At 38.5% G+C, this 25376-nt stretch overlaps 1 protein-coding gene and 1 pseudogene across 2 annotated transcripts; both read left to right on the top strand.

Annotated features, from left to right (window-relative positions):
* Positions 1 to 25376, top strand: part of LOC139542145 (zinc finger protein 665-like) — a 294018-nt pseudogene that overhangs the window by 30739 nt on the left and 237903 nt on the right.
* On the top strand, positions 466 to 25037 carry LOC139548345 (zinc finger protein 883-like). 2 transcript variants are annotated; one of them, XM_071357979.1, is made up of 2 exons: positions 466 to 1214; positions 21554 to 25037. In XM_071357979.1, exons 1-2 carry the CDS (start codon positions 737 to 739, stop codon positions 22666 to 22668), a joined length of 1593 nt encoding a protein of 530 aa, XP_071214080.1. In that variant the 5' UTR covers positions 466 to 736; the 3' UTR covers positions 22669 to 25037. The 2 variants fall into 2 exon arrangements, with proteins under 2 accessions (XP_071214080.1, XP_071214089.1); XM_071357988.1 differs by lacking the exon at positions 21554 to 25037 and adding an exon at positions 18124 to 19891 and having other exon boundaries at positions 469 to 1214.

The following is a 25376-nucleotide window of genomic DNA, read 5'->3' as shown; positions in this document are numbered from 1 at the left end:
CATGATTTCATGCAGGGGCACACTTAAACACTAAGACATCATTTACAAACAAAGCATTTGTGTTTAGTGAGTCCGCCAGATGAGGCAATAGGGATGACCAGGGATGTTCTCTTGATAAGTGTGTGAATTAGTCAATTTTCCTGTCCTGCTAAGCATTTAAAAATGTAACTAGTACTTTTGGGTGTCAGGGAAAATGTATGGAATTAAACGTACATAATTTTCTTTAGGAATGTACTGAAGTAAAAGTAAAAGTTGTCAAAAATAAGAATAGTAAAGTACAGACCCCAAAAAACAACTTAAGTAGAACTTTCAAGTATTTTTTACATAAGTACTTTACACCACTGTGTGTAGCAGATGTAAAATATGTGTTGGTTGTATACTCATTACAAATCTGCACTATCAATCAACTCCCCCACTCCAGTCCGCAGACGGCGATGTGCGTCTTTCGGGCGTTGCTACCAGCGTGACGTATAATCTAGTGGACGGGACGGGAAGTTTCTTCATCAACAGCTTGTCAGCCATCTCCGTAGCTTGTTAGCCAATATAGCCGAAACGTATTAGCTCTTTAGACTGTTTCAGTGTAAATTGGTCCCTGTGTTTTAAACATACTTATTTCGTATAGCTAGTTTCCCCATTTAATTAAATATATACGTTGTTAAGTTAGTAGCTAGCTGGATTGCTAAATTAGCTTAGAACCAGGCTAGTCGTTAATGCTAACTAGCTAACATCCCCGACCATGAGTTCACTAAGCTACTCTCCTCCAGCTAAACAAGAGGAGGTCTGCTGGACGGAGAAAGAAGCTCTGGGACTGAACATTGTCGTGAAAGAAGAAGCGGAGGATGTTTCAGTAAAAAGAGAGGAAGAAGCTTTCAGAATGAAAGAGGAGGATGAGGAGGCTATCAGTATCACATGGGAAGAAGAGGACGATAATGTTAGAGTGAAAGAAGAGAAAGAACATTTTAGAGTGAAAGATGAAGAGGGGATAGAGGCTGTCACAGTGGAAGAAGAGGAGGTAGAAGCTTTCAGAATTAAAAAGGAGGAAGAGGAGGATGTAACATTGAAAGAAGAAGAAGAGGAGGAGGAGGATGTTATAGTGAAAGAAGAGAAAGAACCTTTTAGAGTGGAAGAGGAGGCTATCTTAAGAAAAGAGGAGGAGGAAGACGTTTTGGGGGTGAAAGAGGAAGAAGAGGAGACTGAAGATCTGATTAACACCAGTGAGTACCATCTTAAAAGCCGGGTCACAAACAGCCCTTGTTGAGTTAATGTATTGTTTTAATATACGACTCTTGGCCTCGCCATTGATTCTGGGAGAATATAACTTATAAATGTCCACTGAACTTAGTTCAACTGTTGTACCCCATCAGAACCCAAAATATAAGCTTGTTTTACTCCATTGTTTGTAAACAATGGAATTGTAAATGAACACTGTATATCCTCAAAACATGGAGGTAGTTCCATTTGTATTTATTAAGGATCCCTTTTAGGTTGTGCATTACAGCAGCTACTCTTCCTGGGGTTTATTATGGATCCCCATTAGTTCCTGCCAAGGCAGCAGCTACTCTTCCTGGGGTTTGTTATGAATCCCCATTAGTTCCTGCCAAGGCAGCAGCTACTCTTCCTGGGGTTTATTATGGATCCCCATTAGTTCCTTCCGAGGCAGCAGCTACTCTTCCTGGGGTTTATTATGGATCCCCATTAGTTCCTTCCAAGGCAGCAGCTACTCTTCCTGGGGTTTATTATGGATCCCCATTAGTTCCTTCCGAGGCAGCAGCTACTCTTCCTGGGGTCCAGCAACATTAAGGCAGTTATATATGATAAAAAAAAATATTACATGACATTACATTTCATAACGCTTTTCACAACACATTAAGTGTGTTCCATCAGGCCACTACTCTACCACCACATATCTACAACACATTAAGTGTGTTCCATCAGGCCACTACTCTACCACCACATATCTACAATACATTAAGTGTGTTCCATCAGGCCACTACTCTACTACCACATATCTACAACACATTAAGTGTGTTCCATCAGGCCACTACTCTACTACCACATATCTACAACACATTAAGTGTGTTCCATCAGGCCACTACTCTACTACCACATATCTACAACACATTAAGTGTGTTCCATCAGGCCACTACTCTACTACCACATATCTACAATACATAGTCCATGTGTAGGTGTGTAGAGTGTGTGTCTTATCATGTGTATGCATGTGTCTATGTGTCTCTTCACAGTCCCCACTGTCCCATAAGGTGTATTTTTATCTGGTGTTTTTTCCAAATCTGATTCTATTGTACATGGTTCTTGCATCAGTTACATGATTTGGAATAGAGTTCCATGTAGTCGTGGCTCTATGTAGTACTGTGCGCCTCCCATAGTCTGTTCTGTACTTGGGGATTGTGAAGAGACCTCTGGTGGCATGTCTTGTGGGGTGGGCATGGGTGTCTGAGCTGTGTGCCAGTAGTTCAGACAGACAGCTCGGTACATTCAGCTTGTCAACACTTCTTACAAAAACAAGTAGTGATGAAGTCAATCTCTCCTCCACTTTGAGCCAGGAGAGATTGACATGCATATCATTAATGTTAGCTCTCCGTGTACATTCAAGGGCCAGCTGTGCCGCCCTGTTCTGAGCCAATTGAAATGTTCCTAGGTCCCTCTTTGTGGCACCTGACCACACGACTGAACAGTAGTCCAGTTGAGACAAAACCAGGGCCTGTAGGACCTGCCTTGTTGATAGTGTTGTTAAGAAGGCAGAGCAGTGCTTTATTATAGACAGACTTCTCCCCATCTTAGCTACTGTTGTATCAACATGTTTTGACCATGACAGTTTACAATTCAGGGTTACTGATAACCTGAACCAGGTTGCAGGCACTGGTTACAGTTTGAGGCTTTTTCTTGAGTGGGCATCTTGTTGATATTGAAATAGTGAAGTCAATATTGAAATCACCAAGAAAATATATCTCTCTGTTGATATTACATACATTATCAAGCATTATTAGCCAGTAAAATACTACTTGGTTCTACTACTAAAGATAAGCCCTAAGATATACTGCAGATACCCGACCAGGCCTAAAGATAAGCCCTAAGGATATACTGCAGATACCCGACCTAAAGATTAGCCCTAAGATATACTGCAGATACCCGACCAGGCCTACAGATAAGCCCTAAGGATATACTGCAGATACCCGACCAGGCCTACAGATAAGCCCTAAGGATATACTGCAGATACCCGACCTAAAGATTAGCCCTAAGATATACTGCAGATACCCGACCTAAAGATAAGCCCTAAGATATACTGCAGATACCCGACCTAAAGATTAGCCCTAAGATATACTGCAGATACCCGACCAGGCCTAAAGATAAGCCCTAAGATATACTGCAGATACCCGACCAGGCCTAAAGATAAGCCCTAAGATATACTGCAGATACCCGACCAGGCCTAAAGATAAGCCCTAAGATACACTGCAGATACCCGACCAGGCCTAAAGATAAGCACTAAGGATATACTGCAGATACCCGACCAGGCCTAAAGATAAGCCCTAAGATACACTGCAGATACCCGACCAGGCCTAAAGATAAGCCCTAAGATATACTGCAGATACCCGACCAGGCCTAAAGATAAGCCCTAAGATATACTGCAGATACCCGACCAGGCCTAAAGATAAGCCCTAAGGATATACTGCAGATACCCGACCAGGCCTAAAGATAAGCCCTAAGATACACTGCAGATACCCGACCAGGCCTAAAGATAAGCACTAAGGATATACTGCAGATACCCGACCAGGCCTAAAGATAAGCCCTAAGATATACTGCAGATACCCGACCAGGCCTAAAGATAAGCACTAAGGATATACTGCAGATACCCGACCAGGCCTAAAGATAAGCCCTAAGATATACTGCAGATACCCGACCAGGCCTAAAGATAAGCCCTAAGATATACTGCAGATACCCGACCAGGCCTAAAGATAAGCCCTAAGGATATACTGCAGATACCCGACCAGGCCTACAGATAAGCCCTAAGATATACTGCAGATACCCGACCTAAAGATTAGCCCTAAGATATACTGCAGATACCCGACCAGGCCTAAAGATAAGCACTAAGGATATACTGCAGATACCCGACCAGGCCTAAAGATAAGCCCTAAGATATACTGCAGATACCCGACCAGGCCTAAAGGTAAGCCCTAAGATATACTGCAGATACCCGACCAGGCCTAAAGATAAGCCCTAAGGATATACTGCAGATACCCGACCAGGCCTACAGATAAGCCCTAAGGATATACTGCTTTCTCGAGAACAAGCCCAAATCCCCGTCATTTGCGTAAAAAAAAAAAGACGGATTAAAAAGGGGACAGGTCGGGCCGAGTGAGTAAACCTCCACTACCAACCGTTCTATTGGCCGACGTTGTTGGACAACAAAAGGCAGGTATATCCTACCAACGGGACATTGAAAACTGTAATATTATGTTTCAGCGAGTCGTAGCTGAACAGCGACATGGATGATATAGAGCTGGCTGGGTTTACTGTGCATCGGTAGGACAGAGCAGTTACGTCTGGTAGGACAGAGCAGCTACGTCCGGTAGGACAGAGCAGTTACGTCCGGTAGGACAGAGCAGTTACGTCCGGTAGGACAGAGCAGTTACGTCCGGTAGGACAGAGCAGTTACGTCCGGTAGGACAGAGCAGTTACGTCCGGTAGGACAGAGCAGTTACGTCCGGTAGGACAGAGCAGTTACGTCCGGTAGGACAGAGCAGTTACGTCCGGTAGGACAGAGCAGCTACGTCCGGTAGGACAGAGCAGCTACGTCCGGTAGGACAGAGCAGCTACGTCCGGTAGGACAGAGCAGCTACGTCCGGTAGGACAGAGCAGCTACGTCCGGTAGGACAGAGCAGCTACGTCCGGTAGGACAGAGCAGCTACGTCCGGTAGGACAGAGCAGCTACGTCTGGTAGGACGACGGGTGGGGGGGGTGTCTATTTGTCAATAACAGCTGGTGCGCAATGTCTAATATTAAAGAAGTCTCAAGGTATTGCTCGCCTGAGGTAATGTATGTATCTGAGGTGTGCAACGTGCCAAATGAAAGGGAACATATTCATTAAGGTGAACCTGAGACATCATATTACAGAGAACATATTCATTAGGCTGAACCTGAGACATCAGATTAAAGGGAACATATTCATTAGGGTGAACCTGAGACATCAGATTAAAGGGAACATATTCATTAGGCTGAACCTGGGACATCAGATTAAAGGGAACGTATTCATTAGGCTGAACCTGGGACATCAGATTAAAGGGAACATATTCATTAGGCTGAACCTGAGACATCAGATTAAAGGGAACATATTCATTAGGCTGAACCTGAGACATCAGATTAAAGGGAACGTATTCATTAGGCTGAACCTGAGACATCAGATTAAAGGGAACATATTCATTAGGCTGAACCTGAGACATCAGAATAAAGGGAACATATTCATTAGGCTGAAGCTGGGACATCAGATTAAAGGGAACATATTCATTAGGCTGAACCTGAGACATCAGATTGTTAATAAAGGGAACATATTCATTAGGCTGAACCTGAGACATCAGAATAAAGGGAACATATTCATTAGGCTGAACCAGAGACATCAGATTAAAGGGAACATATTCATTAGGCTGAACCTGAGACATCAGATTAAAGGGAACATATTCATTAGGCTGAACCTGAGACATCAGATTAAAGGGAACATATTCATTAGGCTGAACCTGGGACATCAGATTAAAGGGAACATATTCATTAGGCTGAACCTGGGACATCAGATTAAAGGGAACGTGTTCATTAGGCTGAACCTGAGACATCAGATTAATGGGAACATATCCATTAGGCTGAACCTGGGACATCAGATTAAAGGGAACATATTCATTAGGCTGAACCTGAGACATCAGATTAAAGGGAACATATTCATTAGGCTGAACCTGAGACATCATATTAAAGGGAACATATTCATTAGGCTGAACCTGAGACATCAGATTAAAGAGAACGTATTCATTAGGCTGAACCTGAGACATATTAAAGAGAACGTATTAATTAGGCTGAACCTGGGACATCAGATTAAAGGGAACATATTCATTAGGCTGAACCTGAGACATCAGATTAAAGGGAACATATTCATTAGGCTGAACTTGGGACATCAGATTAAAGGGAACATATTCATTAGGCTGAACCTGAGACATCAGATTAAAGGGAACATATTCATTAGGCTGAACCTGAGACATCAGATTAAAGGGAACATATTCATTAGGCTGAACCTGAGACATCATATTAAAGGGAACATATTCATTAGGCTGAACCTGAGACATCAGATTAAAGAGAACGTATTCATTAGGCTGAACCTGAGACATATTAAAGAGAACGTATTAATTAGGCTGAACCTGAGACATCAGATTAAAGGGAACATATTCATTAGGCTGAACCTGAGACATCATATTAAAGGGAACATATTCATTAGGCTGAACCTGAGACATCAGATTATAAGAGCGTCTGCTAAATGACTTAAATGTAAATGTAAAAATTAAAGGGAACATATTCATTAGGCTGAACCTGAAACATCAGATTAAAGGGAACATATTCATTAGACTGAACCTGAGACATCAGATTAAAGGGAACATATTCATTAGACTGAACCTGAGACATATTAAAGGGAACGTATTCATTAGACTGAACCTGAGACTTCATATTAAAGGGAACATATTCATTAGACTGAACCTGAGACATATTAAAGGGAACATATTCATTAGACTGAACCTGAGACATCAGATTAAAGGGAACATATTCATTAGACTGAACCTGAGACATCAGATTAAAGGGAACATATTCATTAGACTGAACCTGAGACTTCATATTAAAGGGAACATATTCATTAGACTGAACCTGAGACTTCATATTAAAGGGAACATATTCATTAGACTGAACCTGAGACTTCATATTAAAGGGAACATATTCATTAGACTGAACCTGAGACTTCATATTAAAGGGAACATATTCATTAGACTGAACCTGAGACTTCATATTAAAGGGAACATATTCATTAGACTGAACCTGAGACTTCATATTAAAGGGAACATATTCATTAGACTGAACCTGAGACATCAGAATAAAGGGAACATATTCATTAGACTGAACCTGAGACTTCATATTAAAGGGAACATATTCATTAGGCTGAACCTGAGACATCATATTAAAGGGAACATATTCATTAGGCTGAACCTGAGACATCAGATTAAAGAGAACGTATTCATTAGGCTGAACCTGAGACATATTAAAGAGAACGTATTAATTAGGCTGAACCTGGGACATCAGATTAAAGGGAACATATTCATTAGACTGAACCTGAGACATCATATTAAAGGGAACATATTCATTAGGCTGAACCTGAGACATCAGATTAAAGGGAACATATTCATTAGGCTGAACCTGAGACATCAGATTAAAGGGAACATATTCATTAGGCTGAACTTGGGACATCAGATTAAAGGGAACATATTCATTAGGCTGAACCTGAGACATCAGATTAAAGGGAACATATTCATTAGGCTGAACCTGAGACATCAGATTAAAGGGAACATATTCATTAGGCTGAACCTGAGACATCATATTAAAGGGAACATATTCATTAGGCTGAACCTGAGACATCAGATTAAAGAGAACGTATTCATTAGGCTGAACCTGAGACATATTAAAGAGAACGTATTAATTAGGCTGAACCTGAGACATCAGATTAAAGGGAACATATTCATTAGGCTGAACCTGAGACATCATATTAAAGGGAACATATTCATTAGGCTGAACCTGAGACATCAGATTATAAGAGCGTCTGCTAAATGACTTAAATGTAAATGTAAAAATTAAAGGGAACATATTCATTAGGCTGAACCTGAGACATCAGATTAATGGGAACATATCCATTAGGCTGAACCTGGGACATCAGATTAAAGGGAACATATTCATTAGGCTGAACCTGAGACATCAGATTAAAGGGAACATATTCATTAGGCTGAACCTGAGACATCATATTAAAGGGAACATATTCATTAGGCTGAACCTGAGACATCAGATTAAAGAGAACGTATTCATTAGGCTGAACCTGAGACATATTAAAGAGAACGTATTAATTAGGCTGAACCTGGGACATCAGATTAAAGGGAACATATTCATTAGACTGAACCTGAGACATCATATTAAAGGGAACATATTCATTAGGCTGAACCTGAGACATCAGATTAAAGGGAACATATTCATTAGGCTGAACCTGAGACATCAGATTAAAGGGAACATATTCATTAGGCTGAACTTGGGACATCAGATTAAAGGGAACATATTCATTAGGCTGAACCTGAGACATCAGATTAAAGGGAACATATTCATTAGGCTGAACCTGAGACATCAGATTAAAGGGAACATATTCATTAGGCTGAACCTGAGACATCATATTAAAGGGAACATATTCATTAGGCTGAACCTGAGACATCAGATTAAAGAGAACGTATTCATTAGGCTGAACCTGAGACATATTAAAGAGAACGTATTAATTAGGCTGAACCTGAGACATCAGATTAAAGGGAACATATTCATTAGGCTGAACCTGAGACATCATATTAAAGGGAACATATTCATTAGGCTGAACCTGAGACATCAGATTATAAGAGCGTCTGCTAAATGACTTAAATGTAAATGTAAAAATTAAAGGGAACATATTCATTAGGCTGAACCTGAAACATCAGATTAAAGGGAACATATTCATTAGACTGAACCTGAGACATCAGATTAAAGGGAACATATTCATTAGACTGAACCTGAGACATATTAAAGGGAACGTATTCATTAGACTGAACCTGAGACTTCATATTAAAGGGAACATATTCATTAGACTGAACCTGAGACATATTAAAGGGAACATATTCATTAGACTGAACCTGAGACATCAGATTAAAGGGAACATATTCATTAGACTGAACCTGAGACATCAGATTAAAGGGAACATATTCATTAGACTGAACCTGAGACTTCATATTAAAGGGAACATATTCATTAGACTGAACCTGAGACTTCATATTAAAGGGAACATATTCATTAGACTGAACCTGAGACTTCATATTAAAGGGAACATATTCATTAGACTGAACCTGAGACTTCATATTAAAGGGAACATATTCATTAGACTGAACCTGAGACTTCATATTAAAGGGAACATATTCATTAGACTGAACCTGAGACTTCATATTAAAGGGAACATATTCATTAGACTGAACCTGAGACATCAGAATAAAGGGAACATATTCATTAGACTGAACCTGAGACTTCATATTAAAGGGAACATATTCATTAGGCTGAACCTGAGACATCATATTAAAGGGAACATATTCATTAGGCTGAACCTGAGACATCAGATTAAAGAGAACGTATTCATTAGGCTGAACCTGAGACATATTAAAGAGAACGTATTAATTAGGCTGAACCTGGGACATCAGATTAAAGGGAACATATTCATTAGACTGAACCTGAGACATCATATTAAAGGGAACATATTCATTAGGCTGAACCTGAGACATCAGATTAAAGGGAACATATTCATTAGGCTGAACCTGAGACATCAGATTAAAGGGAACATATTCATTAGGCTGAACTTGGGACATCAGATTAAAGGGAACATATTCATTAGGCTGAACCTGAGACATCAGATTAAAGGGAACATATTCATTAGGCTGAACCTGAGACATCAGATTAAAGGGAACATATTCATTAGGCTGAACCTGAGACATCATATTAAAGGGAACATATTCATTAGGCTGAACCTGAGACATCAGATTAAAGAGAACGTATTCATTAGGCTGAACCTGAGACATATTAAAGAGAACGTATTAATTAGGCTGAACCTGAGACATCAGATTAAAGGGAACATATTCATTAGGCTGAACCTGAGACATCATATTAAAGGGAACATATTCATTAGGCTGAACCTGAGACATCAGATTATAAGAGCGTCTGCTAAATGACTTAAATGTAAATGTAAAAATTAAAGGGAACATATTCATTAGGCTGAACCTGAGACATCAGATTAAAGGGAACATATTCATTAGACTGAACCTGAGACATCAGATTAAAGGGAACATATTCATTAGACTGAACCTGAGACATATTAAAGGGAACGTATTCATTAGACTGAACCTGAGACTTCATATTAAAGGGAACATATTCATTAGACTGAACCTGAGACATATTAAAGGGAACATATTCATTAGACTGAACCTGAGACATCAGATTAAAGGGAACATATTCATTAGACTGAACCTGAGACATCAGATTAAAGGGAACATATTCATTAGACTGAACCTGAGACTTCATATTAAAGGGAACATATTCATTAGACTGAACCTGAGACTTCATATTAAAGGGAACATATTCATTAGACTGAACCTGAGACTTCATATTAAAGGGAACATATTCATTAGACTGAACCTGAGACTTCATATTAAAGGGAACATATTCATTAGACTGAACCTGAGACTTCATATTAAAGGGAACATATTCATTAGACTGAACCTGAGACTTCATATTAAAGGGAACATATTCATTAGACTGAACCTGAGACATCAGAATAAAGGGAACATATTCATTAGACTGAACCTGAGACTTCATATTAAAGGGAACATATTCATTAGGCTGAACCTGAGACATCATATTAAAGGGAACATATTCATTAGGCTGAACCTGAGACATCAGATTAAAGAGAACGTATTCATTAGGCTGAACCTGAGACATATTAAAGAGAACGTATTAATTAGGCTGAATCTGGGACATCAGATTAAAGGGAACATATTCATTAGACTGAACCTGAGACATCATATTAAAGGGAACATATTCATTAGGCTGAACCTGAGACATCAGATTAAAGGGAACATATTCATTAGGCTGAACCTGAGACATCAGATTAAAGGGAACATATTCATTAGGCTGAACCTGAGACATCAGATTAAAGAGAACGTATTCATTAGGCTGAACCTGAGACATATTAAAGGGAACGTATTCATTAGACTGAACCTGAGACTTCATATTAAAGGGAACATATTCATTAGACTGAACCTGAGACATATTAAAGGGAACATATTCATTAGGCTGAACCTGAGACATCATATTAAAGGGAACATATTCATTAGGCTGAACCTGAGACATCAGATTATAAGAGCGTCTGCTAAATGACTTAAATGTAAATGTAAAAATTAAAGGGAACATATTCATTAGGCTGAACCTGAGACATCAGATTAAAGGGAACATATTCATTAGACTGAACCTGAGACATCAGATTAAAGGGAACATATTCATTAGACTGAACCTGAGACATATTAAAGGGAACGTATTCATTAGACTGAACCTGAGACATCAGATTAAAGGGAACATATTCATTAGACTGAACCTGAGACATCAGATTAAAGGGAACATATTCATTAGACTGAACCTGAGACTTCATATTAAAGGGAACATATTCATTAGACTGAACCTGAGACTTCATATTAAAGGGAACATATTCATTAGACTGAACCTGAGACTTCATATTAAAGGGAACATATTCATTAGACTGAACCTGAGACTTCATATTAAAGGGAACATATTCATTAGACTGAACCTGAGACTTCATATTAAAGGGAACATATTCATTAGACTGAACCTGAGACTTCATATTAAAGGGAACATATTCATTAGACTGAACCTGAGACATCAGAATAAAGGGAACATATTCATTAGACTGAACCTGAGACTTCATATTAAAGGGAACATATTCATTAGGCTGAACCTGAGACATCATATTAAAGGGAACATATTCATTAGGCTGAACCTGAGACATCAGATTAAAGAGAACGTATTCATTAGGCTGAACCTGAGACATATTAAAGAGAACGTATTAATTAGGCTGAACCTGGGACATCAGATTAAAGGGAACATATTCATTAGACTGAACCTGAGACATCATATTAAAGGGAACATATTCATTAGGCTGAACCTGAGACATCAGATTAAAGGGAACATATTCATTAGGCTGAACCTGAGACATCAGATTAAAGGGAACATATTCATTAGGCTGAACCTGAGACATCAGATTAAAGGGAACATATTCATTAGGCTGAACTTGGGACATCAGATTAAAGGGAACATATTCATTAGGCTGAACCTGAGACATCAGATTAAAGGGAACATATTCATTAGGCTGAACCTGAGACATCAGATTAAAGGGAACATATTCATTAGGCTGAACCTGAGACATCATATTAAAGGGAACATATTCATTAGGCTGAACCTGAGACATCAGATTAAAGAGAACGTATTCATTAGGCTGAACCTGAGACATATTAAAGAGAACGTATTAATTAGGCTGAACCTGAGACATCAGATTAAAGGGAACATATTCATTAGGCTGAACCTGAGACATCATATTAAAGGGAACATATTCATTAGGCTGAACCTGAGACATCATATTAAAGGGAACATATTCATTAGGCTGAACCTGAGACATCAGATTATAAGAGCGTCTGCTAAATGACTTAAATGTAAATGTAAAAATTAAAGGGAACATATTCATTAGGCTGAACCTGAGACATCAGATTAAAGGGAACATATTCATTAGACTGATCCTGAGACATCAGATTAAAGGGAACATATTCATTAGACTGAACCTGAGACATATTAAAGGGAACGTATTCATTAGACTGAACCTGAGACTTCATATTAAAGGGAACATATTCATTAGACTGAACCTGAGACATATTAAAGGGAACATATTCATTAGACTGAACCTGAGACATCAGATTAAAGGGAACATATTCATTAGACTGAACCTGAGACATCAGATTAAAGGGAACATATTCATTAGACTGAACCTGAGACTTCATATTAAAGGGAACATATTCATTAGGCTGAACCTGAGACTTCATATTAAAGGGAACATATTCATTAGACTGAACCTGAGACTTCATATTAAAGGGAACATATTCATTAGACTGAACCTGAGACTTCATATTAAAGGGAACATATTCATTAGACTGAACCTGAGACTTCATATTAAAGGGAACATATTCATTAGACTGAACCTGAGACTTCATATTAAAGGGAACATATTCATTAGGCTGAACCTGAGACATCAGAATAAAGGGAACCTAAAAGCGCTATATAAATGTAATGCAGTTAGTCCTATTTAGAATGTTGAATATTGTTCTGATTCTAGACATTCAGTGACATAAATAATTAAAATATTCCCCTTGTAATGCTGATGGAGCGTTAACATGGCTGCCATGTCATGTAGATGCACAGCTACATGGGGAAGAGGAGTCTGAGGGTCGGCTTTATTCACTGTAATACATTATAATATAATAAGGCTCCATGGTAGCTAATACATTATAATAGAATAAGGCTCCATGGTAGCTAATACATTATAATACAATAAGGCACCATGGTAGCTAATACATTATAATAGAATAAGGCTCCATGGTAGCTAATACATTATAATAGAATAAGGCTCCATGGTAGCTAATACATTATAATAGAATAAGGCTCCATGGTAGCTAATACATTATAATAGAATAAGGCTCCATGGTAGCTAATACATTATAATAGAATAAGGCTCCATGGTAGCTAATACATTATAATAGAATAAGGCTCCATGGTAGCTAATACATTATAATAGAATAAGGCTCCATGGTAGCTAATACATTAGAATAGAATAAGGCTCCATGGTAGCTAATACATTAGAATAAGGCTCCATGGTAGCTAATACATTATAATAGAATAAGGCTCCATGGTAGCTAATACATTATAATAGAATAAGGCTCCATGGTAGATAATACATTATAATAGAATAAGGCTCCATGGTAGCTAATACATTAGAATAGAATAAGGCTCCATGGTAGCTAATACATTAGAATAGAATAAGGCTCCATGGTAGCTAATACATTATAATAGAATAAGGCTCCATGGTAGCTAATACATTAGAATAGAATAAGGCTCCATGGTAGCTAATACATTAGAATAGAATAAGGCTCCATGGTAGCTAATACATTAGAATAGAATAAGGCTCCATGGTAGCTAATACATTATAATAGAATAAGGCTCCATGGTAGCTAATACATTAGAGTAGAATAAGGCTCCATGGTAGCTAATACATTAGAATAGAATAAGGCTCCATGGTAGCTAATACATTATAATATAATACGGCTCCATGGTAGCTAATACATTATAATATAATAAGGCTCCATGGTAGCTAATACATTATAATAGAATAAGGCGCCATGGTAGCTAATACATTATAATAGAATAAGGCTCCATGGTAGCTAATACATTAGAATAGAATAAGGCTCCATGGTAGCTAATACATTAGAATAGAATAAGGCTCCATGGTAGCTAATACATTATAATATAATAAGGCTCCATGGTAGCTAATACATTAGAATAGAATAAGGCGCCATGGTAGCTAATACATTATAATAGAATAAGGCTCCATGGTAGCTAATACATTATAATAGAATAAGGCTCCATGGTAGCTAATACATTAGAATAGAATAAGGCTCCATGGTAGCTAATACATTAGAATAGAATAAGGCTCCATGGTAGCTAATACATTAGAATAGAATAAGGCTCCATGGTAGATAATACATTAGAATAGAATAAGGCTCCATGGTAGCTAATACATTAGAATAGAATAAGGCTCCATGGTAGCTAATACATTATAATAGAATAAGGCTCCATGGTAGATAATACATTATAATAGAATAAGGCTCCATGGTAGCTAATACATTATAATAGAATAAGGCTCCATGGTAGCTAATACATTAGAATAGAATAAGGCTCCATGGTAGCTAATACATTAGAATACAATAAGGCTCCATGGTAGCTAATACATTATAATAGAATACGGCTCCATGGTAGCTAATACATTAGAGTAGAATAAGGCTCCATGGTAGCTAATACATTAGAATAGAATAAGGCTCCATGGTAGCTAATACATTATAATATAATACGGCTCCATGGTAGCTAATACATTATAATATAATAAGGCTCCATGGTAGCTAATACATTATAATAGAATAAGGCGCCATGGTAGCTAATACATTATAATATAATAAGGCTCCATGGTAGCTAATACATTATAATAGAATAAGGCTCCATGGTAGCTAATACATTATAATAGAATAAGGCACCATGGTAGCTAATACATTATAATAGAATAAGGCTCCATGGTAGCTAATACATTATAATAGAATAAGGCTCCATGGTAGCTAATACATTATAATAGAATAAGGCTCCATGGTAGATAATACATTATAATAGAATAAGGCTCCATGGTAGCTAATACATTATAATAGAATAAGGCTCCATGGTAGCTAATACATTATAATAGAATAAGGCTCCATGGTAGCTAATACATTAGAATAGAATAAGGCACCATGGTAGCTAATACATTATAATAGAATAAGGCACCATGGTAGCTAATACATTATAATAGAATAAGGCTCCATGGTAGCTAATACATTATAATAGAATAAAGCTCCATGGTAGCTAATACATTATAATAGAATAAGGCTCCATGGTAGCTAATACATTATAATAGAATAAGGCACCATGGTAGCTAATACATTATAATAGAATAAGGCTCCATGGTAGCTAATACATTATAATAAGGCACCATGGTAGCTAATACATTAGAATAAGGCACCATGGTAGCTAATACATTAGAATAGAATAAGGCTCCATGGTAGCTAATACATTATAATAGAATAAGGCTCCATGGTAGATAATACATTATAATAGAATAAGGCTCCATGGTAGATAATACATTATAATAGAACAAGGCTCCATGGTAGCTAATACATTATAATAGAATAAGGCTCCATGGTAGCTAATACATTATAATAGAATAAGGCTCCATGGTAGCTAATACATTATAATAGAATAAGGCTCCATGGTAGCTAATACATTAGAGTAGAATAAGGCTCCATGGTAGCTAATACATTAGAATAAGGCACCATGGTAGCTAATACATTATAATAGAATAAGGCTCCATGGTAGCTAATACATTAGAATAGAATAAGGCACCATGGTAGCTAATACATTATAATAGAATAAGGCACCATGGTAGCTAATACATTATAATAGAATAAGGCTCCATGGTAGCTAATACATTATAATAGAATAAGGCTCCATGGTAGCTAATACATTAGAATAGAATAAGGCACCATGGTAGCTAATACATTATAATAGAATAAGGCTCCATGGTAGCTAATACATTATAATAGAATAAGGCTCCATGGTAGCTAATACATTATAGTAGAATAAGGCACCATGGTAGCTAATACATTATAATAGAATAAGGCTCCATGGTAGCTAATACATTATAATAAGGCACCATGGTAGCTAATACATTAGAATAAGGCACCATGGTAGCTAATACATTATAATAGAATAAGGCTCCATGGTAGCTAATACATTATAATAGAATAAGGCTCCATGGTAGCTAATACATTATAATAGAATAAGGCTCCATGGTAGCTAATACATTATAATAGAATAAGGCTCCATGGTAGCTAATACATTAGAATAGAATAAGGCTCCATGGTAGATAATACATTAGAATAGAATAAGGCTCCATGGTAGCTAATACATTATAATAGAATAAGGCTCCATGGTAGCTAATACATTATAATAGAATAAGGCTCCATGGTAGCTAATACATTATAATAGAATAAGGCTCCATGGTAGCTAATACATTATAATAGAATAAGGCTCCATGGTAGCTAATACATTATAATAGAATAAGGCTCCATGGTAGCTAATACATTATAATAGAATAAGGCTCCATGGTAGCTAATACATTATAATAGAATAAGGCTCCATGGTAGATAATACATTATAATAGAATAAGGCTCCATGGTAGATAATACATTATAATAGAATAAGGCACCATGGTAGATAATACATTATAATAGAATAAGGCTCCATGGTAGATAATACATTATAATAGAATAAGGCTCCAATGTTGAAATATGAGTAGATTAAAGTAATATGAATTAATGATATAAAGTGACTCAATGAGACAAACCTTTCATAATATAATGGACTATGAATTACTGCAAATAGAGATGGTGGTACACAATAACACAGCCCCTCAATATAGTAGAGATAGTAGTACACAATAACACAGCCCCTCAATATAGTAGAGATGGTGGAACACAATAACACAGCCCCTCAATATAGTAGAGATAGTGGTACACAATAACACAGCCCCTCAATATAGTAGAGATGGTGGAACACAATAACACAGCCCCTCAATATAATAGAGATGGTGGAACACAATAACACAGCCCCTCAATATAATAGAGATGGTGGTACACAATAACACAGCCCCTCAATATAGTAGAGATAGTGGTACACAATAACACAGCCCCTCAATATAGTAGAGATGGTGGAACACAATAACACAGCCCCTCAATATAATAGAGATAGTGGTACACAATAACACAGCCCCTCAATATAGTGGAGATGGTGGAACACAATAACACAGCCCCTCAATATAGTAGAGATAGTGGTACACAATAACACAGCCCCTCAATATAGTAGAGATAGTGGTACACAATAACACAGCCCCTCAATATATGATTAAAACGAGTTATGAAATTGTAGATCCAAAAATAAAATATGTTCTCAATTAATATCATCAATAGAATATCAAAAACCTGTTCCTAGAAAAGTGTCACGGTCATATACAGTGCATTCAGAAAGTATTCAGACCCCTTTGACTTTTTCCAAATTTTGTTACGTTACAGCCTTATTCTATACATTTATCCTATACTGACTAGTATATTTACCCATTAGGTCTAATAAATGTATCCTATACTGACCAGTCTATTTATCTATTAGATCTAATAAATGCATAATAACCATGACGTTTAAAAGTTTTTTTTATTGGCCTATAAATCACAACAGTCACTTATTTGTTATTGAGGGATCTATTCTGGATTAAACCTCATAGGAAGACAGTTTTATCATGTTGTGGTTTCATTCAGGTCTCAGTTTCACTAAATATTCTGTCTTTGGCAGGAGAGGGATCAGACTCTCACTCTGACAGCAGGAAGAGTCCTTCAGGGGAGCCAGACCCAGAGACGTCCAAACCAGCAAGACCACATCACTGCTCCCACTGCGGAAAGAGTTTTACCCGGTTCTGGAACCTAAAACAGCATGAGACGATGCACACAGGAGAAAAGCCTTTTCAATGTTCCCAGTGTGGAAAGAGTTTTACCTGGTTAAGGGCCCTGAATAGGCATGAAGAACTACATACAGCAGGGAGGAAGACCTACCAATGCTCCCAGTGTGGAAAGAGTTTTACTCAGTTAGGAAGCCTGAAAATACACGAGAGAATCCATACAGGAGAGAAGCCTTACCCCTGCTCCCTATGTGGAAAGAATTTTACCATGTTAGGCAATCTTAAAAAGCATGAGAAAATACACTCGGGAGAGAAGCCTTACCACTGTTCCCTGTGTGGAAAGCGTTTTACCCAGATAGGGAGCCTGAAAACACATGAGAGAATGCACACAGGAGAGAAGCCTTATTACTGCTCCCAGTGTGGCAAGTATTTTTCTCATTTAGAGACCCTGAAAATACATAAGAGAATACATACAGGAGAGAAGCCTCACCACTGCTCCCTGTGTGGAAAGAGTTTGACCACTTTGGGCAATCTAAAAGAGCATGAGAGGACACACACGGGAGAAAAGCCTTTTAAGTGTTCCCTCTGTGGAAAGAGTTTTACCCATTTAGCGAGCCTGAAAAGGCATAAAGGAATACACACAGGAGAAAAGCCTTACCAATTCTCCCAGTGAGGAAAGAGATTTTCACGATTACAGGACCTTACATCACATGAGAGGACACACCTGACCACTGCTCCCAATGTGGAAAGACTTTTACCTTGTTAGGGATCCTGAAAACATTGAGAGGACACATAGGAGAAAAGATCTACCACTGTTCTCAGTGTGGAATAAGATTTTACCCGGTTATGTAACCTGAAAGAGCATGAACGAACTCATACAAATACACAGGAGGAGAAGACCTACCACTGATCTAATTGTGGAAAGACATCAGACGACCTGAAATCACATGAGAGAATAGAGACGCTGTGTTCTGACTTATGTTTTTGACTGAGAATTTTTGGTTTTGTTTAATACCACATTAAATCATACTCAAAAAAGGTTTACAGGAATACCCACCTGTTTAGCTAGTATATTGTTATATATTGATATATATATATATATTTTTTTTTTGTATGTTGTTGTTGCCTGTTTTGCATGTTATTTTGGCATTAATACGTGTCACATCAGTTTGCAAACAATGTAAAAATATGAATTAATAAATATTGCGTTAATAAAGCCGCATACAAACTTTTTTGCTTTCTTGAGTTAGGCAGCTCCAAAATGCAGGTGTTTCAGCCTAGCTCAGTGCTTTCTGTGGTGGTGGAGCAGCCAGCGGAAAATACGGAGCGAAGGGGTTGGTAATGTTCTCTAGTTGCGCCGTGATTGTAAGATGGAGCAGAAGGCAGACGCCCCCAACCGATTGTTTTTTTTGTTTGTTTATCGGCGTTGTATGTAACTTATTTTTGTACATAATGTTGCCGCTATCGTCTCTTATGACTGAAAATAACTTCTAGACATCAGGACCTAAGACTAGCAGAATCCTTTTTCTTCTTTCACCACTCTGACGAGGCGGAGGCTCCCTCGGGAACAGGCCCCGACCCCTAGGATCTGCGTAAAGAGGAGGCGGAGAAAGAGAGGCCGGAGGGCGGGCTGCCTTCTGAGGAGTCGGAGGCGATTGAAAAAAAAAACACTCCCCTCAATTCTGCTCGCAAACATGCAAACAAACATCTTTGGACAATAAAATGGACAAGTTATTGGGACATTAAAAACTGTAACATCTTATGCTTCAGAGTCGTGGCTGAACGACGACACTATCAACATACAGCTGGCTGGTTATACGATGTACCAGCAGGATAGAACAGCGGCGTCTGGTAAGACAAGGGCCGGCGGTCTATGTATATTTGTAAACAACAGCTGGTGCACGATATCTAAGGAAGTCTCGAGCTATTGCTCACCTGAAGTAGAGTTTCTCATGATAAGCTGTAGACCACACTATCTACCAAGAGAGTTTGTCTATATTCTTTGTAGCTGTTTACATACCACCACAGTCAGAGGCTGGAACTAAGACCTCATTGAATGAGCTGTATTCTCCCATAAGCAAACAAGAAAACGCTCACCCAGAGGCGGTGCTCCTAGTAGCCGGGGACTTTAATGCAGGGAAACTTAAATCAGTTTTACCAAATTTCTATCAGCATGTTAAATGTGCAACCAGACGGAAAAGAACTCTGGACCATCTATACTCCACACACAGAGACGCATACAAAGCTCTCCCTCACCCTCCATTTGGCAAAATCTGACCATAATTCCATCCTCCTGATTCCTCCCCAGTGACTAGATCAATAAAGAAGTGGTCAGATGAAGCAGGTGCTAAGCTACAGGACTGTTTTGCTAGCACAGACTGGAATATGTTACGGGATTCTTCCGATGGCATTGAGGAGTACACCACATCAGTCACTGGCTTTATCAATAAGTGCATCGAGGACGTCATCCCCCACAGTGACTGTAGGTACATAACCAACCAGAAGCCATGGATTACAGGCAGCATCCGCACTGAGCAAAAGGCTAGAGCTGCCGCTTTCAAGGAGCGGGACTCTAACCCGGAAGCTTATAAGAAATCCCGCTATGCCCTCCGACGAACCATCAAACAGGCAAAGCGTCAATACTGGACTAAGGTCGAGTCGTAAAACACCGGCTCCAACGCTAGTCGGATGTGGCAGGGCTTGCAAACCATTACAGACTACAAAGAGAAGCACAGCCGAGAGCTGTCCAGTGACACGAGCCTACCGGAGGGGCTAAACTACTTCTATGCTTGCTTCGAGGCAAATAACACTGAAAAATGCATGAGAGCACCAGCTGTATCGGAAGACTTTTAAGTCACTACATTCCTAAAGAAAATAATGTACTTTTTACTCCATACATTTTCCCTGACACCCAAAAATTGCGGGACAGGAAAATAGTCCAATTCACGCACTTATCAAGAGAACACGTGGTCATCCCTACTACCTCTGATCTGGCGGACTCACTAAACACAAATGCATAATTTATGTAGCCCCTGGCTATCTGTACATTTGAAAAACGAGAAAATGGTGCCATCTGCTTTGCGTAATATAAGGAATTTGAAGTGATTTATACTTTCACTTTTGATAGTTAAGTATATTTAGAACCAAATACTTTTAGACTTTTTTTAGTAGTATTTTACTGGGTGACTTTCACTTTTACTTGAGTAACTTTCTATAGTTTTACTCAAGTATCACAATTGGGTACTTTTTCCACCACTGCCGTTTTATCATTTTGAAGTTTCATTCAGGTCTTTCTGTTTAACTAAATACTCTATTTTTCTTTGGCAGGAGAGAGACCAGACTCTGACAGCGGGAAGAGTCCTTCTGGGGAACCAGACCCAGAGAAGAGTCTTTCAGGAGAACCAGACCCAGAGACGGGTCCTTCAAGGGAACCAGACCCAAAGAAGAGTCAATCAGGGGAACCAGACCCAGAGACATCCAAACCAACAGGACTATACCACTGTTCCCTCTGTGGAAAGAGTTTTACTAAGTTACAGAACCTAAGAGTGCATGAGAGTACACACACAGGAGAAAAGCCTTTCCACTGCTCTCAGTGTGGAAAGAGGTTTACCCGTTTAGAGAACCTGAAACAGCACGATAGAATACACAGAGGGGAGAAGCCTTACCATTGTTCCCATTGTGGAAAGAGCTTTAGGTCGTTAGGCACCCTGACAACGCATGAGAGAATACACACAGGAGAGATGCCTTACCACTGTTCCCACTGTGGAGAGGGTTTTAGGTGGTCAGGGAGCCTGAAAACACATGAAAGGACACACACACAAGAAAAGCCCTACCAATGCTCCCTGTGTGGAAAGAGATTTACAGAGTTAGGGTCCCTGAAAATACATAATAGAATACACACAGGAGAGAAGCCTTATTACTGCTCCCAATGTGGAATAAATTTTACCTGGTTGGCGAGCCTGAAAACACATGAGAGAATACATACAGGAGAAAGGTCTTACCACTGTTCCCACTGTGGAAAGAGCTTTAGTGGGTTAGTGAACCTGAAACAGCATGAGAGAGTGCACACAGGAGAGAAGCCATACCAATGCACCCTGTGTGGAAAGCATTTTAGCCATTTGGGGAACCTAAAAGAGCATGAGAGGACACACACACAAGAAAAGCCCTACCAATGCTCTCTGTGCGGAAAGAGTTTTACCAAGTTAGTTGGCCTGAATAAGCATGACAGGACACACACAGGAGGAGATAAGACCTACCACTGCTCCCAGTGTGGAAAGACATTTACCCGGTTAAGGTACCTGAAAGAGCATGAAACAATACATACAAATACACTCGAGAAGAAGACATACCACTGCTCTAATTGTGGAAAGACATTTTCCCAGTCAGAGGACCTGAAATCACATGAGAGAATAGAGAGACTGTGTTCTGACTTATGTTTTTGACAGAGAATTTGTGTTTTTGTTTATGCCACATGAACGCTTACTTAATTAAAAATAGGCTTACAGTGGCAAGAAAAAGTATGTGAACCCTTTGGGAAATACCTTGATTTCTGCATAAATTGGTCATAAAATTTGATCTGATCTTCATGTAGGTCACAACAATAGACAAACACAGACTGCTTAAACTAATAACACACAAACAATTATATGTTTTCATGTCTAGTTTGAACACACAGTGCAGGGTGGAAAAAGTATGTGAACCCTTGGATTTAATAACTGGTTGACCCTCCTTTGGTAGCAATAACCTCGACCAAATGTTTTCTGTAGTTGCGGATCAGACCTGCACAACAGTCAGGAGGAATTTTGGACCATTCTTGGGATATCTGGTGTGGTCTGCTCTCTTGAGGTCATGCCACAGCATCTCAATCTGGTTGAGGTCAGGACTCTGACTGGGCCACTCCAGAAGTCGTATTTTCTTCTGTTGAAGCCACTCTGTTGTTAATTTACTTCTGTGTTATGAGTCATTGTCCTGTTGCATCACCCAACTTCTGTTGAGCTTCAATTGGTGGACAGATAGCCTAACATTCTCCTGCAACGAACAACTTATCAATGTTATCAGAACAACGTCGTCACATTTCATACACCTTTAGCTTGACGACACCAAACAACTAAATGAAAAGAGGATCCAAGGTTAGAATCAAGAAACGCACATTCTATTCATCTATTTAAGGGGACAAGACAGGAACAGGGTTGTGTACCTCTGGTCTATTTAATAATTTCCTTTTGAAAAATATATATAAATAATCAAATTAACATTAAGGGATTATACTTGTATCCAATATATGAACGTGTATAAACAAAACACACATTTTAAACTTTTTATCAGAGATAATTAAAAATTGTACAAAAAGTAAGTCACAACAGTAGACAAGCACCATGTGCTTAAGATAATAACACACACATTATTGTATTGTTCTTAAGATAATAACACACACATTATTGTATTGTTCTTAAAACTTCTTGTCAATACAGGGGGTGCTGTTTTCGCATTAGCATAAATTGCTCAACAGATTAAACTGCCTCTTATTTAATTATTGCTCTTACTATATGCATATAAATAATACCGTTGGAAAGAAAACAATCTCCAGTTTCTAAAACCGTTTCAATTCTGTCTCTGAGTGATACAGAAGTCATTTCACAGCACTTTCCATGACCAAGAACATAAAATCAAGATGTTTATGCTGGCTTCAAAGCTCTGCCTATATATGGTCATGCCCCCTATGACCCGAAACACACTTCATTCGTCTTCCTCTGTGTGTCTAGAGGACGTCAGAGGAAAAATTTCTTGTCTATCTGGGACTGACGTGAAATGAGAGCAAAATCTTTGGCATGACCGACAACTTCCGGTTCTCTATGGGATGGAAATTGGAGCTACGTTTTTCTTCTGTTGTGCGGCCATTATTATCTCCGTGTCGAAGTTTGTTTGATACATGTGACCAGATCATCGTAATGTATGTTTTTTCAATATAGTTTAATCAGATTATTTGAATTTTTTAGGGAGTTTTGCGGTGTTCAGTTGTTAGATTTTAGTATCGTTTGAGAAATACGTGCCACTCGACCGGTACCTGTGCTAAATGGAGTGGGAAAGGAACGACTCTGAACTGAACCAACAACTCATCTTGACAAAGGACACTTTGATCAACATTCTGATGAAAGATCAGCCATAGTAAGACCCAATTTACGATGTTATATCATATCTGTTGTGCATGTGATCTTGCCGTGGGCGCCCAGCCGAATCTGCCTGGTATAGCTATGCTAATTTAGCGCTACATTTTGTTTTCGTTATAAAACATTTTATAAATCTGAAATATTGTTTGGATTCACCAGATGTTGGGCTTTCAATATCTGTACGCTGTGTATTTTTCTGAAATGTTTTAAAATGAGTAATTAGTTATATGACGTTGGTCTCTGTAATTGTTCTGGCTGGGTCGGCACCTTTTCAGATTGCAGCTGCAATGTAGAACTGTAATTTATACCTGAAAAATGCACATTTTCAAAAAAAAACTATGCTATACCATAAATATGTTATCAGACTGTCATCTCATGAATTTGTTTCTTGGTTAGTGGCTATATATATTTTTATGTAGTCGAATTAGTGATAGCTACTGACGCAGGGAAAAACTGTTGGGAGTGAAAAAATCCTCTCCTTTGCTAACGTGGTTAGCTAATAGATTTACATATTGTGTCTTCCCTGTAAAACATTTTAGAAATCTGAAATGGTGGCTTTATTCACAAGACCTGTATCTTTCATCTGGTGTCTTGGACTTGTGATTTAATGATATTTAGATGCTACAAGTTACTTGTGACGCTATGCTAGCTATGCTATTCAGTGGGGGGGGTGGTGCGGGGTGCTCCCGGAACAGGGTTGGTGACTCGTGAGAAGATAATAACACACACATTATTGTATTGTTCTTAAGATAATAACACACACATTATTGTATTGTTCTTAAGATAATAACACACACATTATTGTATTGTTCTTAAGATAATAACACACACATTATTGTATTGTTCTTAAGATAATAACACACACATTATTGTATGGTTCTTAAGATAATAACACACACATTATTGTATTGTTCTTGTCTGTATTGAATACATCATTTAAACATTCACAGTGTAGGTTGGAAAAAGTATGTGAACTCCTAGGC

Source organism: Salvelinus alpinus, chromosome 2 (genome assembly GCF_045679555.1).
Source record: "Salvelinus alpinus chromosome 2, SLU_Salpinus.1, whole genome shotgun sequence".
Classification (NCBI taxonomy): domain Eukaryota; kingdom Metazoa; phylum Chordata; class Actinopteri; order Salmoniformes; family Salmonidae; genus Salvelinus; species Salvelinus alpinus.
The sequence above is the reverse complement of the archived record's forward strand: the minus strand, read 5'-3'. Positions and strand labels throughout refer to the sequence as shown.

Bases quoted from the DNA above. Each gene is read 5' to 3' on its own strand.
- LOC139548345 (XM_071357979.1), top strand. From the start codon at position 737: ATGAGTTCACTAAGCTACTCTCCTCCAGCTAAACAAGAGGAGGTCTGC. The intron at 1,215-21,553 runs GTGAGTACCATC...TTTCTTTGGCAG, and splicing joins TGAAGATCTGATTAACACCA to GAGAGAGACCAGACTCTGAC.